Below are 17428 nucleotides of genomic sequence, written 5' to 3' on the forward strand. Positions count from 1 at the left end.
ATCTACGTACCTTTGCCTTCTAGTTTGCCAAAAAGATTTTTTTTTTGCCAAAGTTTTTTATGTTATTTTCACATTTTTTAGCATTTGGTTCATGTTTACACTTTATTTTTCAAGTTGAATAAGTTTGTTTTTCTCCACATACATCCAGTATAATGACATGGATCTTTGCGAGTCCTTCAACTTCGGGGTTTACTGTGAAGTCAATTTTTAAAAATTCGAATGTAAATGGATTAATGCAACAAATTCTTTCATTTGAATTCCACCAATACAATATGCAAAATACACTTTGTATATTAATATCATTGTTTCCTTTTTTTTTTTTTTAGATTAAGGCTGTCACATACCGCCCGAACGATGAATCGAAGAAGATATCATTTACTACTACAAATATTATTTATTCATTTTGTATCTAAAGGGCTTTGTGATCGCAAAGCGGCGTCTGAAGTCTTACGTTCCATATGGAGGTCCATTCCAGATGCTTTCATCAGTTCTGAAGAAATCAAGAACATTTGCGGAAATGGTTTCAGCTCAAAGGAAATCGATGACATCTGCAATTTTTATAGCAAAGCAATTGGTGAAATCATCACGGAACAAAGATCACTTCAACACTATTGCAGAGTAACGATAAGAAAGATTTTGCACGAAAATAATGTATGGATGCCAGACGGTATTCACAAAACTAAGCTTCCAGGTGTAATTCAATCTTATTTAAATCTTGATGTATAATTTTTCTGTTAAAAATCATCTGAAATGCATTAAAAAACTTCATTTTTTGCATTTTTGCTTCATTTTCTTTTTAATAATTTCCTTTTTTTTTAAAATTTTTATTAGATTTAAGTACAAAATTGTGTGTGTGTGTGTGTGTGTGTGTGTGTGTGTGTGTGTGTGTGTGTGTGTGTGTGTGTGTGTGTGTGTGTGTGTGTGTGTGTGTGTGTGAGTGTGTGTTTGTGAGTGTGTGTTTGTGCGTGTGTGTGTGAGTGTGAGTGTGTGTGTGTGCGTGTGTGTAGGGTCTCTACGTGATAGACTGTTTAATATACAGTTACCAAATTTAGCATATGTATGCTTTGGAGGAAAATTTCAATCATCGAAAATTAAGTGAATCTTCTACGTTTTTCTACGATAATTTCCAAAACTATTATCGCATAAAAATAATTTTTATATCAAGTTATAGTTCAAAACATTATCTTTTTAATGATACCAATATTTTAAAATTAAATTCTTTTTTTTTCAAGGGATTTCTTTAAAAAATATTTTAACCATATTTTTCTACAATTTATTCTGCACAAAAATATTACCTGCAGAAGCAAGTGAATTGAAAAAAAATAAATTGCCTTTTATCAATTGTTCCTATCACAATGATAAAAGCTTAAATATAAAAACTAATTTAACTGTTACTGGAAATTAAATGTTTAATAACCTAATTAGTTATTAACTATTGTTTTAATTGTTAAATCTCTAATTTCCTCTAAGATTCAGAAGAAACCGATTTCAGATAAATCACCTCGGTTAAGAGATCTTTTAAAATAAAGAAAATGGTAGCAGATAAGGTAGGCCAAATTTATTCCTGTTCGGTTTTTTTTTTTCTTCTTTTTTTTTCCCTAATATGTTTTAGAAACTTGAACACAATATGTGAACCTTTTTAATATTCCCTTATAAGCTTATATCCAGCTAATTTACTGAACCGGTACTAGCATTAGCTTCCTACTGTTCCTTTCAATTGATATCTTAGCTGAAAGCAAGTGTACAGTCATTGTATGACTTTTCCGTACCAATCATAAAACTGTCAATCAATGGTCATTTAAAATATGTGGTGTTACTGATAAGAATTAGTTCTTCAAGGATAGGCGGCATTTTAAATGTTATAGCGGAAGGATTGTTTTTCTATGAATTTATACAAAAATGTATGAAGAAAATCAAGGTCAAATGATTTTTCACGTAAATAATATACCTACATTAAAACAATAATTCCTACATTTTAATCATGACTTATATTTTAGATAGATATTTGAACAATCAATTCATTACATTACTGAAATGCAAAGAATTCACTAAATTTTAACCTAAAAATTAATGGTATTTTATTGAGATCACTTAAAAAAATTGTTTCTAAAGCTGGAAGTGCAGTTAATTGAGATTATAAGTGTCGAAATGATTTATAAGGAGGGAGTAATTGCTAAATGGACAATCTTGAAACGCCATAAATAATTAGAAAAAGTCCCAAGTGTGTATGTGAAGTTTTCAGGAAATAGTATTTTAAATCACCTTTAAAATATAAATTTGCAAAATAGCAGTGATATAATAAAATAAATTCTTGCTACCTGAGCAGTTGCTTTTGTATCATGTTCATGTTACTGGACTGCGAACCAGAAAGTCCCAGGTTCTATCCTCTCGCATCACAATCTTCCACAGCATTATACTTTAATTCAAATATTAATGCATTTTCTCGCCAAATATCCTTGCCAACAACAGCTAATATGTTTAGCAAAGTTTGAATAATCATTCCCTGTCCTTCTTTTGAATGAGTTACGGATAATCTATTGGACATTTATGAACCATTCTAAAATTTCAGGCAGGCAAAAATTCCAATACCTCCCTACTCTTCGCTTCAATCTCCTGAGTATCAGCTATATCACTTTTTGACGATTCTACTACGCTAAAGAGCGAGACACGAAAGGATGAGCCATTTTTGGAATTCTTCGTCATTTATTGAACTTAATTTCAACCCAATTCCTTCATTTTTCGTTTAGTTTTTTTCCACATGTATGCGAGTGTCGAGCCGTTTGTGATCATCCTGTTTTATTTTTACACAAAGTTGCGTATTGATTGTTGCCTATGTGGTTTGTTCAAATGACAAAAATGATTTCAGGAGTGGACCGAAGAATATTTTATATAATACCATTAAATGTGAAAGATATTATCTAACGTTGTTCATTTCAAAATGTTATCAAAAAGTTCAGTAACAAATTTTTAAAAAAAAAAGTGTTTTAATCTAAAAAATTCTTATTATTTTGTAAAAAATGTGAGTTAGCATATTTTAAGAACAAAAATCATTCTTTTATTCATCATAATTTCATGCTTAGACCCCTTGCAGTAAATAAAAAAAAATTCTAAAATATTTTATTGTGAATTAGAATTTTTTGTCGACACTATTATGAGTTATCTGCAATTTCCTTGCATTCTGTAAGTTCGCGAATAATACGAGTTCACTCACCGTATAGTTAAATACAAACATTTCATTTGTTTTTCATCTTTCCTCTCAACCATATTTCGACTAAATAAATACGTCCTGATACTTGCGAAAAAGCGAACAGAGTTTTCAAATCCATAAAAAAAAAAAAAAAATACAAAAAAAAACAGTATACACTTATTTTACAGATCAACTGTTCGACATCCATTCCCTCACAACTACCACTTTGGATCTTTGATATGGATCGGACAAAATGGGGGCAAAGATTTTGCTAGCATCTTAAAACCATAATGTACGAGTACATTATTAACTTAATTATTATCTGACTCAAATTAATAATTATTATCTGACTCCTCTCCTTTCCTGAGACCGTGGTGACCTGGTGGCCAGCTCTCATCCTCAGGACCAAAGGGTTCCAGGTTCGAGACCCAATTCCATCGAAGAACCGTCGTGTAAGTGGGCTAATCCTATATATACGTATATAATTGCGAGACGTATATATACGCCAGGGGCAGTTAACACATTGACTTAGGGCGACGTATATATACGCCCGAGCAGGCAAGGGGTTAAATCCGTCAGAGCCAAACGTCCTCCTGTTGGTGTGGTGTTAAAGTTTGCAGCTCAGATGTCGTCCTCGTCATTTGACCGCGGTTCATAATTAAGAGGTCCATTTCCAATAGCCCTTTAAAAACGGGGCGTTAATATAACTAAACTGAACTTAAATAATTAAATTAATCCTAAATCGGAAAGAAGATTGAAGGCAGTTTCCTCCGATCTCTTCTTATAAATATTCCATTCACTTACAATTTTATGTGTATAGATTTCTTTAACTGAATTTATTAATTTCTTTTCATTCCCGCCTCCTTTCTTTTTTAAATATCTCAATTATTGTCCATTTCTTGTATATGGCTTTTAACAGATTTCGCCTCAAGTAAAAACAATTACTAGAGTATAGTTATTCCAGTGTGAAATAAAAATACATATAAATAAACAAATAGGTTATATATTATGAATACTAAATATAAAGATAATATTGAATGTTAAAAAAAAAAAAAAATTGAAACAAAAATTGGTTGCGAAAGGTTTGAAATGCATACTGAATTAGGTACAATTTTATTTGAAAAAAAAATATGAAAATTTAAAATAGATACGAGCAGATATTTTATGTTCTCAGAATCGTTCTTTTATAACTCGAATACTTGGCGTCTGTTTGAGTTTGGGCTTCAGATGACGAGGACGACATCTGAGCTGGCACCCCCCCCCCCCCCATTCCAAACGTCCACACCACACCAGCGGGAGGAGGTTTGGCCCCATGAAAGTTCATTAAGAAATGTTTGAAAACTTCAGATTCCTTTACTTGTATTTTTATTTTTTATCACTTTAATATTTTATCATAATAATTATTTAATTAACAATTAACAAAAGATTAATTTCTAATGTTTGATTTCAATTATATCTCACAAACAACGGACTCATTCTTACTTTATTGTATTTCAGTATTTAGAATTGAATTGTCATTTTCATCTTAAGAATTCACGGAATATAATATTTATTTATTTGGCAGTTATAATCAAAGTAATTTGGTTGAAGTAATGTTAATTCGGTTATATTTATATAAGATAATTGAAGATATATATTTAGTAAATTCATCCTCTTATTTCAGAATATAATTATCAAACAAGATTAATAAAAGTAATCAAATAGATAATTAAAATAAAACAATCGAGCGATTAAAATGTTTGATAAAAATAGTTATTACGAATTAAAATATGTAAAATTAATTTAAAACACTAAAGAGGGGCCGTCATTTACACATTCATATATACGATTCTTCCAGAGTTTAGTTTAGTTATATTAACGACCAATTTTAAAGCAACACCAGGGTATTTTGGGGCGGACCTCGTGATTTTGAACCACGGTCAGATGACGAGGACGTCACGATTCTTCCAGAGACCTCCTCAAGAACGTAAGCGCCAGGCGTCTCCAAGATATTTAATCCGCTCTTGCATAATATTTTAACCTTCTGGCTGCGCAATTTTTAAAAATCACTATTTAGATGCGACTTTTGCAAATAAGTTGGCATATTTGTCAAACAAAGAAAACTGATACTATATGTTACACAATAATAATATGATATAATAAAAATCTGTAATCTTAAAAATAAATACTCTAAACTGCGAAAAACGTTGAATGCAATAGAAAATAGACTGACTGCCAACCTGTGGAAAACGCGGGATAAGCAGCTGGAGGATTAATTCCATGAGTGTGGCGCAGCTTAGCCAGAAATGGCTTTGTGCCAACTCAAACTAGCCCCTTCGACGTATGCATTTCTCCCTGTCAAAGTACATAGTATCAAGTTTAGTAGCTATTGGTCAACCGTCAACACACTCAAAAATAAGGATATATATTCTTGTTTATTATAAGCATAAATCAAAAACGTTTCATGAAAAATCTTAAATAGACGTACAACACTACCTTTTTACTATAGTCGCTTGACCGTTACTTGGCTATTTCTTGGAAAGTTGTTTTTGCCATCTGTAATATTTTCCGTCTGCGTCTTCAATGGCTCAAGGTCACTTCTAAGCTTGCACGACCCCAATGACATTGAGAGTGAAACCATTGATTTTAGTGCGGAAGACTTCACAGTGGGAGGTGTTGGTTTCTTGAGAAATTTTTGCTTAAAACTTGTTACTGCAAATCTTTGAAGTACTTTGATAGCAATGGAAAACTTTTCAACATCGTTACTTAACAGAATAATTGTCTTAGAAAACGCTTCAGACATAGTTCGCTTCAGCTTCATCGTACAAAAATCTATTTCGTACTTGGATTTGAAACTATGCGACAAATTGATGGTTTTTAACTGTCTTAACAAAACATGCGGTTGCTGTGCCTTGAAATTTTCAAGCTATTTCATAAACACAGAAGAAAAATGTCGGAAATATTTTACTTCGAGGCGAAATCTTCTCTACACTTTACATCTGGATTTGCCGAAAAAAAGAGAATATAGCCTTAAAAAGGTACCAAAGACGTATAATTATGAAATGTGTGAAGATATACCACACTTAGCCAAAATTATTGCTATCTGTGGATTTTCCGATAAGTTATTATCTAATTTCATTCAAGACTTCATTAGGGTCAATAATCAAAAACTTAGAATTTTGAAATGGATATTAAAAATGGATTTTTTTGACAGATCCATGCTATATTATTTAGAGATAGAAACTGTGAATGAATTCATTCACTGTTTTCATCCCACCATTACAGATCCTGCACTTTTCAAGAATTTCATAATGCAAGTCGATATAGTAGAATGGATTATAACGTATGAGGACCAAGAGATAGTGGAATTCCTACTTTCTCATGCACGCCATTTTGGAAGGGAGGACTTAAGAAAAGACGCAATGACTTTTGATGCTACTGTAGATCATTGCTTAATTAATCGTTTTTTAAAAAATATTGGTCCCGTTTTGAAGTATATAGATGCCCCTACATTTCCCAAAGAAGATTACTGGCTCTACCCAAATGAAATTTTGTCAATGAGGTAAGAATGCATTTTTTTTTTATATCGTTTTCAATTTTCGCAGTTTGTAAAATAAAAGACAAATTTTACTATACTCTTCGTATACATTGACGAGTATGAACCGCGTATCTAATTATAGATTTTTTTTCACTTTAAATCTGTAATTAAGTGAAAGTATTAAGTAATGTAAAATGCAAAAATTGTTTAAAAGCTTTTCATTACCTTAAATGTCCATATATTATTACAGGAATTATAATAAGAAATGTTCTAAAGAGGATGTCATCTAATTTGGAACTTAAGAATATTCAAAGGTCAAAGGGTGTAACAGAAAATAACAGCTTTAATAATGAAAATAATCCCTGTTCTTTTTTAAAAATGAAAAAGCAACCCTAAATAAAATGCAGAATCCTTAGCTGAAAAGTGGATCCACATTTATTTAGAATTTTAAAATGCGGGTTTTTTTTTTGTCTGTTTTTTATGGTTAAGTTATAGTAGTTATTGGTTAGAAATTGAAGGCAAACAGAAAAGCTCTTTTTATTGCTGGATTTTGCAATGATTTATTTCAATGATTGCAATTACTTTTCGCTCTTTTCAAATATTTAAAATATAATAATTTCCCTAGGCCATTACTAGTGTTATTCTTGTTTTATCTAATTAATAATCAAGATATCCATCATAAAAGGTGAAGGATAGGGAAATTATTAACCCTTTGACTGTGTAATTTTTTAAATTCACTATTTAGATGCGATGTTTGCAAATAAGTTCAATTATTTTTCAAACAAAGTGAACTGATATTATATGTTACACAATACTAATATGATTTAATAAAAATCTGTAATGTAAAAATTAAACTGTAAAAAACACGGGATGCAATAGAAAATGGAGATTGCCAACCCGCAGAAATCGGGTCGGCAGGAGGGTCAAAACGATAAAGAAATTAGAGCGAAAACTGGTTATTTAAATAGAAAAATATTCTAGTTCCTATTCTAGTTGTCAGGTGTGGTTATTTTACACTTAATATTAGATAGAGAGATCTATCATATGATTTTCAAATTATATTTTTTATTGTATAATATCTTACTTTTTCATTTTTATTATTAAATCTTCGACAAATGTGGATTTAGGCATTTTACGGTCTTAGAAAAAGCACATTATGAGGTTCATCGTTTTGATTAGCTTAGTTTCACATGTCTACTTAACTTTAATCTAACATGTTTATTTATTTCATGCTGGCTTTTTTTATTTCAGTCATTTTGTAAAAATACACGTTTTTATTTATTTATTATTAGCCGCCTTTGGCAACTAGCTGTTCGTCAAAATGAATGCTCGCTCAAATTTTAATGAAACATTTTATATAATTTGGTATCTAAATAGCAACTTTATCAACATATTTAAGCTACAAATTTTAATAGGCGTATAACTTGTAATATAATAAATATCTCACGCTGTTCTGTTTATTGTACTATTTCCTTTAACCGATTAATCCAAGCTATTTTTTTTATTATTATTTTCAAAATCTTTTACTGCATCCTTTATTTATTTTTGTCAGCTTTTTGAATTACTAATTTTTGCTTGCATAGCTTGCTGTTTCATCGAATCATCTAATTTATATTCTAAAAAATTGCAAAACTTTTCCTCTTTTTTTTTTTAGTTTTTTTTTTTTATTACTTTTAGATTTTAAGAAAATATTGCACCTATTCAAGGCAGTTAAAGTCAATTGTTTTACAAAATGTCAAAATAAAGTGAAGCACGGAGTATTCAAGTTTATTTATTTAATTGAAAAGCTACTGTGTAATTATTGTAAAAATTTAAAACCTGTTGAAGAACGCTTATATCTGAAAGGCAAATACAGATTGTAGTTAGTTCGTCATATTAATAAGAAGTTCTTAATATACAAATTAAATTCGTGCTGATACGCGTAATTCTTTCTCATATCAGAAAAATTTTGAAATTAAATTATGCTCGAAAAATAATTTGATATGCTTTTAAAACTATACAAATACATTCTATTCATAAAGAATAAATAATTTCACATAGTAAACTATTCACTATGAGTCAATGAACCGAAGACTATTTGAGTAAAAGATGCTAATCATTTTTTATTTCTACCCGAATAACGCCAGAACATGTTTTTGTTAATGCAATTGAATAACAATGAAGTTAAATTTGTAGTTACAATGCTTTTTGTTAACTTACTACACAGACAATTATATAAAGATATTTTTAAAAAAATTAACAATAAAATAAAGATTGTAACATTTTTAGCATATTGTACGATATTTTGAAACTTAAGATTTATTTTTAAATATTATTTACGTTAACCTTTTGCAATTGGATGGTGACACTCACTGACCCTTCAAGATGATGCTTTTGACTTTTTATTTATTTTTGATTGTTAAAAATACCTGCTGAGTAGTAAGAAGATTCAAATTAATTAAACGAGAGAATTCAACTTAAAACAATTATATATATTTATTTTTTGGAACAATAAATAAGTATGTGTTAGGTCACTAATTATACATCGAATCATTTTTCCGAGTGTAAAGCGTTAACTTTAGAAAAGTGGGAAATATACGGAATTACCGTTTTTAACTCTTTAAAGGAGATGCTAACAGTTATGTGATCAGGGAACAACGCATTTAACGTTGTCTCGCATATAACATTTGAATTTTTTTACAAAATTTGTACAAAGCATGGGTAAAAGTTTTACGAAAGAAAATATTTTAACATAAAATCGAAAGAGTTTTTATTTGTCTAATTTCATATTTTTAATATGTGTATGTGAATTTTTCTGCTTGGAATTCTCTTTGAAAAAATGAAACAATTTCAATAAAAATGGCATGTAGAAATTGATCAGTTGAATACGCACTCTTCGACTAGCAATCGAATTCACCATTTTCTCCTTCTAGCTTTCACTCCCCACCCACGAGCAATCGTTTATACTGGAAATTAAGCAATTTTCTTCATTTTAGATGCAAACTATTTAAATAGGAATTATCTATATTTTCTTCAAAAAGTTTTTGCGTAAATTTTAACGATTTTAAAGAATTATATTTCCAAATCGGTGAAAAATAAAGAAATAATAATTCTATTGCATACTTCAGATTAGAAAAAAATGTGTTATAAAAATTTTCAATTATTTTCTTTCGGTTATGAAAGGTCTTAAATAACACATCGCGTTTACTGAAAATTTAGTTAAAATAATATACTTAAATGTAAATTTTTTTTTTCTGTGGAAAAAACAAATCTTGCAAACAAAAAAAATGATAAAGAGGTGTTTTTTTCAACATATTAGGGATCATTACTTTATTACTGATGAAATGTTAACTATATATATAATATTGTTTTATATTTTATCCATTGGTATTTTTCAATTCTTGTATTTTATTTATATAATATTGACTGAAAAAGTAACAGCTTATATAATTAAAGGATTTGAGATGCCACATGAGCATTCCAGCTCCCTTCCATCAAACCCCAAATGGCCATTGCAAGACATCCTTGCATTGTTGAATTTTATCCAAAAGCAGCTGCTCTGCACCTGAAATTTCTTTAGGGGATGGGACGATTATATTGTGCCCTTCCACGAAAAAATTACTTAGGGTTTTGAGACATTGAAATTTTTTACTTTAACTGAGTTTAAAAAATAAAATAAAATTGAAGTCGCTTCATATGATCGCAGTTAATGTTATGATTTGTTTTTTATTACCAAAATCATTTGGCCTCGAATCGACATATTCAAATGTGCACAAAATTACCACATCGTTGAACATTATCATCTTTGAAATTAAGAACAGACCGATCAGCAGCAGAAAAGTGCAGAATGTTAATGCCGTACACTGGATTCCGGCCGAGGGCTTCAACAGTCCCTCTTGGAATGGTAAGTTGTAGATTGTTCTCTTTGTAGAATAAAAGAGAATCGACCGATCCTTCACTTTCAACCAGCGTTAACGACCGACGTTCGTGGAATTTCTCAAGAGTAAGGAAACAGCTGGGGGGACATCTTTCCCATAGAATGGATCCACATTCTTCTGTCTGGGAAAATGAACTATTCAGCTGCCAGCTGGTTTGAAAGCCGTTCAACTGTCAGTTGTGAATGAATTATGGTAAATAGAGAGATAAAATAAGAATCGATTTGTGTTTTAAAGACAAAATTTGACATTCTTGACAAGCATAAGTTACTAAAATGAATCGATGAAACTTTTGAGGAGCAGTTGAAAATTTCACTTCTGTGTGTGTTTTCTTAGAAAAATTTCAAAGTGTGCGAGGTTTTTATGAGAAAGTTCATTTAATAAATACGATTTCGATTGGTTCGAATGAATGTCTTTAAAAAAAATCAACAAAAATACCGCAATAAATTAAGCACTTAATATTTTAAAACTTTCTGTGGAGCATCTTTAAACAAATTAAAAAGAAAATTTTATAAATATACGAACATTATATAAAGCATTCATTAAAAGTTAATTGTCAAAAAGCATCAATTAAAAAATATTCTTATTTCTAACTTTTGAAAAAAAAATTTAGATAGTTCTTTTTTTGATATAAAAATACAATCAATTTTATCAAAATTGGTTATTTTTATCAGTCAATTAATGCTATTAAAATTATCATGTCAAGGAAGGAACATATTAATCGACAATTGTTGTAATGTCAAAAAATTGCGAAATGTGCTTTAGCGTGCATCTTGTGAGACTAAGAATATTTTCTGTCTTTTATTATTATTATTCGATTATTACAATTTCAAAAAAAAAAAAAAAAAAACTCCGAAAATGCCAAATTTGATGCGTATTTTTATTTGTGACTTTTCAATTGTTTATGAAAAATACATGTTATGAAGTAGCTGATAAGAATGTTTCAATATGTATTACTGTCATATGTCTTATTTATTTTTATAAACTGATAAAACTCATCCGGCTGTTTGCTGGACAACGAAAATGCATATAAATTCTTTGTTTTCGGAAGAGTAATTAGATGTATAATTATTCATCTAATATGAAGACTTGCTTATCGCTCCGAAAAATATCACTTAATTTAAATCTTAATTAATTTTCTGCTTTTCGTCTTAAATTAGTCCATGTTATTTTATTCTAAAATTTTCTTTTATTTCCTAACCCAAATCCCATTTATTAAAAAACTATTTCTAGCATGCGCTCTAAAAAATCGAAGATTTTTGTACTTTCTCCAACCTGCGAGCGAAGCTGCGCACTTAACACCTGTGCATTTCTTTCAGGGATATCCGATTCTCTTTTCTAAATGGACACGGTAATCCCTAAAAGAATCTCTTTGTGAGATCCCAAATGGAAAAACTTCTTGCACTTTTCGCTGGTGTCTCGGCATGAAAGAACGCTGTTTTTTACCGGTCATTCCATTATACAAATCATACCTCTCGTGGAGGAAAAAAAATGAATTTCAAATTTACTTTTTTTTTTTTTGACCACTAATCTGAAAAATTGTGTTATATATAATTCTTTTAGGTTGAATTTCTTCGAAAAATTAATCAACATGTTACCACTCTATAGGTACTAGCAATAAAAATTTTAAGATAAATAAATAAAACATCAAAATGATGCCGAGAGCAGCATATATTAATATTCAACATATAGTAACTACCAACTCTGTGAACCAGAATGCTGTGATACCCCATTTCACAGACACGCAAAGCGACATGAATGTTATAACATTCAAATCTACACAACATTAACTTGCATGAAGTTCTGGTATCCTAATTTTCTAAATTTTTAGGTAATGAATGAATGGTTCATTAAATATTTTCCCTTCATTTAAATTCTTTTTAAAGTTTTATTTTAAAATACTCGTTCATTTCATAAATCAGAAGTATAATACTTCCATAGCATCTGCATCCAATTGGTTTAATAAATACCTGCCTTTTTTTTTTCTACTCATTAAATATATTTACTACCCATAAATATAATATGTTATACTCGCATTGCATTATACTTATTATTTGCTAACTTAACATGATTAACATAATTAATTTAACATAATCTCGATAACCACAGTTGATCTTTCATTAGGTTTTTTTTTAGTGGCGTTAGTTTTAGGTGGTGTCTAAAGCAAAGAAGTTTATCTGCATTTGCTCATTCTTATTTTTAATGTTCCCATCAAATAATCAGTATGTTTACTTCCTTTTATAAAAAATAAGTATTGAGAAACATTTTTAATAATTTAGAGCTAGAAAAAAAAATGGAGATTTTCACAGATGTTTGGGTTTTAGCAAATTTTTGGATTGTATCTGTCATTAACTTCGATAAAACAAAAACGCAACCATATAGAAAGAAGATATTTGGCACTGTACTCTTTACGCCAAAAGAGCACATTTTTACTGAAATTTGAGGGAACACTGTTCATATAAAATCTGTCTCTAATCCGTGTGCAAGGGTATGCGATAGTTAAAATAAGAAAAGGAAACAACAACAAAAAAAGAATTAAGCTTCATTTCCGATGGCCCTTGCGCAGCTTTGTTCCACGTATTTTGATCTCTTTTCCCCTCTTGTAGTTTTCCGAGATTCTTTGATGTCTGTTCATTTTACCGACAGTTTACGTGATGCTCCTTACCGACGTCCACAGGCAAGAGTGGTCCTACAATGAGTCAGATGACAAATTTGCGACTATATCCATAAAGACAAATGGCTTTCGGAACGGGGCTTTACGTGGATAAAACGCTGTGGTGTTAAGTAAGGCCTCCTCGGCTTTGGTACCGAAAGGCTCCATGTTCTCCCCTTTTGTCGTGTGTATGAATTGGCGAGTATTAAACTAGACAGCGTGAGTCAAACATCTTCCTGATGCTACAGCTAGAAAGTTTGGTGGTCGATACCAGCTGACCATCATTTGACCTTAGTACAAGATTATACATCCATCCCAAGAAAGATCTTGTATTGCTTCAAAACAAGATATTACAAAAAGGATAAAATTTGGCATACATTTTTTTTTGCTAGAATTGTGATTCAATTTTTAAAATAAAATCGATTGAAGTGTTAATTATCTGTCGCTTTGTTTTTATCAATCGTTAATGTTTAGAATTCAACTACTTAAAAAATACCAGGTGATTCAAAAGTCTGTTAACATTTAAAAAATTTAATAATTCATGGAATAATATAGATAAAGAGATAAAAATTGAGTGACGTGCTTGAAATGATACGGGATTTTATTGAACCCCCCCCCCCAAAGTGCAAATAACGGGCAATAGATGACTCTTCGTATGGTAAAAAAAAAAGCAGTAATTTTTATAATAACTGATTTTTAGCAAAGACTATGCTCTTTATAACAAATGTTCTACATGTCAGCCATCATTCGAAACAATAACTGTAGACGAGGATCAATATTGTGAACAACAATCTACGGCATATCTGTAAGTGTGGTGAAAAATTTTCATCGGATTATGTTTTTTTGCATCCCTATGAGGTCGGATGATCAAGATAGACTTCCGACTTCATGTAACCTCACAACCAACATAACGCAATGGGGTTTCCCCGACAGTTTTAAGATTTTCGGTAGCTCAAATTCTGCAGTTATGGGCGTTGACAGACCCTCTTAGTATGAAATGGTCGAGTTCACAACACATTAAACGAACAATCGTCCTCTTTCTCTATTTTATGCACTTTTTCTGTTACAACAAAAGTCATGTCCTTTCAAGCACGCGTGTCACTTTTTTCCTCTCTACATAGATTATTTCGTGAATTATTGACTTTCAAATGTTAACGGACTTTTGAATCCCCTGATACTAACCCTTATCACTCTTAGATCCAGTCTGACTGCCATTAAGCAGGATGATTCGTTTTCAAATTCTAATTACATAATGATTATTATAAAAACCGTACAATAGCAAAATTTTTCGCAATAATATTTAGGAATTATAACAAACCTATAGTTATTTTTGCTATGTCAAAGTACTAAAAGGAATTCTTATGTTTACTTATATATAAGTACCAGGAAGATCGAGCTTAGCTCGGTAGGGTTTTTTTCCCTCCCCTTCCTTTATTTTTGTAAAATCCTGTTTTTTCGGAGAAAATATTTAGATGCGAATTACATATTGATTACATATGAATATTTTTTGATCTTACCTTCGTATGAACTAGTCATTTAAATAAATAAAAAAAAAAATCAGGAATGCATTTAGTTTAAGATGTTATTCGAAACAATCTGCTATATTATAGTTTGTCTATCATTACTTATTTTTTTGAACTTGCACTCAGTTTTACCGTGGTGAAATCGGGTCCGAGATGGCGCAATGTATCATTGTCAACATGAGAGCAGATTAAAAAAAAAAGCTATAATAGTTATAAAAAAATTTTTTTTTGTATAAAATCGCATTTTTTTTTTTTTTAAGGGAAAGACACCTATATAGATAAACTTTAAAAGCAAAATCTTATCTAAATATAAAATTTGGTCCAAATCGTTAGAGGCTTTCCGAGATATACGGAATAAAAGAATTGCTCTTTTATATATAAATATATATACATATTGCTCGAGAATAGTTCGTTTGAAGTTATAAGATGTATTGCTCGTTTCAGTATCCTGAGACTACCACTTTTATGCAATTCTATCTCACTAAGAGTTGAGACCTGAAATGATGACCGCATTTCCGGAATTTTTCGTCATTCTTTGACCATGATTTTCGCCCTATGAGTAGCTTTTTCTTCATTTTTTTTTTTTTTTTTTTTTTGTATTTAACGATGCACTATTCCATAAAGGTCATTTTTATTTGCTTACGATATGACTGCATATATTCTATTTACCGCAGGTGCCATCTATTGGTAGAATATAAAACTAAAGTAAACATTTTAAAGAAATGACGTATGTTTTTAATTCAAATTTTTCAGAAAAGGGTTTACTCCAATAAAGAAATTAAATAAATTTTTTTGAAAAAAAATCAAACTTAAGAAGTAAGCTTAAATAGATAATTCACTAATTTAAGTAACGTGTGATTGAATTAATTTAAGTATTAATTACAATTAATACATTTTAAATTTAATGCTGATTAATAATTTTTAATTAATATGATTGAAGTAACAGATATTTGGAACAAATATTTAAAAATAACAATAGCAAAATTATTTGTTATTCAAAAAATCGTGGATTATGCATTTATATTATTTTGACGAGTTAAACCCATCCTAAAGCATGTGTAAAAGAGCGGAGGGTTTTCGAATCCAATGACAAACAATGCATCTCATTTATTTTCGGGGCGATAAGGATTGAATTTAGTATGCGATGTCGATATCAAAATGCAGACATATTGTCTGCCAACGGATTCTAAAACCCTCCGCGCTTTTGCGCCTGCGTTAGGATGGGTTTAATTCGACTCATTACAGTTGAGAGCAAAAATGAAAAAAAGATATGTTTACATTTAACAATGAAGTAAATTCAGGCAATGCACCTGAGGCCGCGGTGGCCTGGTGGTAAGGTTTCGGCTTGTGAGCCGTAGGGTTTCAAGTTCGAGACCCGATTCCGCCGAAGAACCGTCGTGTAAGGGAGTCTGTTGCACGTTAAATCCGTCATGCCAAACGTCCTCCTGATGGCGTGGTGTGGAGACGGAAGCGCCAGCTCAAGTGTTGTCCTCGTCATCTGACCGTGGTTCAAAATTAAGAGGTCCGTCCAAACATAGCCCTAGTGTTGCTTTACAACGGAACGTTAATATAACTAAACAGGCAATGCGCCTACCCTTCCACGTCTCATGTCTTAGTGATATAGAGTCTTTGAAAAGTAGTCATCTCAGGATATAGAAACGAATAGCACGTCAGAATTAGTGCCAAATCAATTAAAAGAAAAAATATACTCCTTTTTTTCCCACCCACTATACTACGAAGTATAATATAAGATGCGTTATATATTTCAAATTTACAAGAAAGGGACGTATGAATCCAATTAATACTCTTTAGATTTTTGCTATTATGATATATATGTAAATTATCCCTTTCTAATTTACTGATTTCAGAATCATTTTTTCTTTTTAGATCAGACTTGAATGTCAAAGAATTCCGCAAAGCAGAGAAGCAGACTGGACTAAGAAGGATGCACAAGCTAATGCAACTTATTTGGATGTACGTCTACTGCGATGTAGATTTTGATACCGAAACTGCATTAGAGACTTTGCGACTAATATGGTCCAGTATTCCTGATCCCTACATAAGTTTCGAAGAATTCGGGGGAATATTTTGGAAAGTATTCTCTGCTGAAGAGTTGGAGCGTATATACGACTTCTATGGCAGAGCTGTTGGTGAGTTTTGTGAAAAGTGTGAACCAAGATCGCTTCAACATCTGTGTAGAACTGTAATTAGAAAAACTTTGCGTAAAAATCAATACTGGATTCCGGAAGGCATTAGACAAATGGGTTTGTCGAAACCCATTCAGTCGTTTTTAAATATCGAAAAAACATTTTGCATCTCTAACGAATTTGGATTGTAACGAAAATTTCAACTTATAATAACTTAGACGCGTCTTTTTAAAAATGCTTTACAAATAAATAAATTTCCAATTCTATTATTCAAGAAATGTTTGTTTCGATTTTTTTTTTCCTTGAATAAGTTATTTGTATAAGTTATAATATTTAAATACCCTTTTAAGGCATCCGACTAATTCGAAGAAAATCCCCCCCCCCCAAAAAAATTAATTAATGTGTATATGATGTTTTTTATTAACCCTTTAAAGGGCCATTTTTTTCTAGTCATATTATGTTAAAATATTTTTAGGCTTGAAATTAG

General features: G+C 30.7%; 1 protein-coding gene across 1 annotated transcript; it reads left to right on the forward strand.

Annotated features, from left to right (window-relative positions):
* Positions 1-5437: 5437 nt before the first annotated feature.
* Positions 5438-17193, forward strand: LOC129988785 (uncharacterized). The gene is made up of 2 exons (XM_056097057.1): positions 5438-6728; positions 16682-17193. Exons 1-2 carry the CDS (start codon positions 5908-5910, stop codon positions 17130-17132), a joined length of 1272 nt encoding a protein of 423 aa, XP_055953032.1. The 5' UTR covers positions 5438-5907; the 3' UTR covers positions 17133-17193.
* The last annotated feature ends 235 nt before the right edge of the window (positions 17194-17428 follow it).

Source organism: Argiope bruennichi, chromosome 10, assembly GCF_947563725.1.
Source record: "Argiope bruennichi chromosome 10, qqArgBrue1.1, whole genome shotgun sequence".
In the NCBI taxonomy this organism is placed as follows: domain Eukaryota; kingdom Metazoa; phylum Arthropoda; class Arachnida; order Araneae; family Araneidae; genus Argiope; species Argiope bruennichi.

What these genes read in the sequence shown, in the direction of transcription:
- LOC129988785 (XM_056097057.1), top strand. Translation starts at nt 5,908, where the DNA reads ATGGAAAACTTTTCAACATCGTTACTTAACAGAATAATTGTCTTAGAA. An exon ending in AATGAAATTTTGTCAATGAG is followed by an intron (nt 6,729 to 16,681) that starts GTAAGAATGCAT and finishes TTTTCTTTTTAG; the next exon opens with ATCAGACTTGAATGTCAAAG.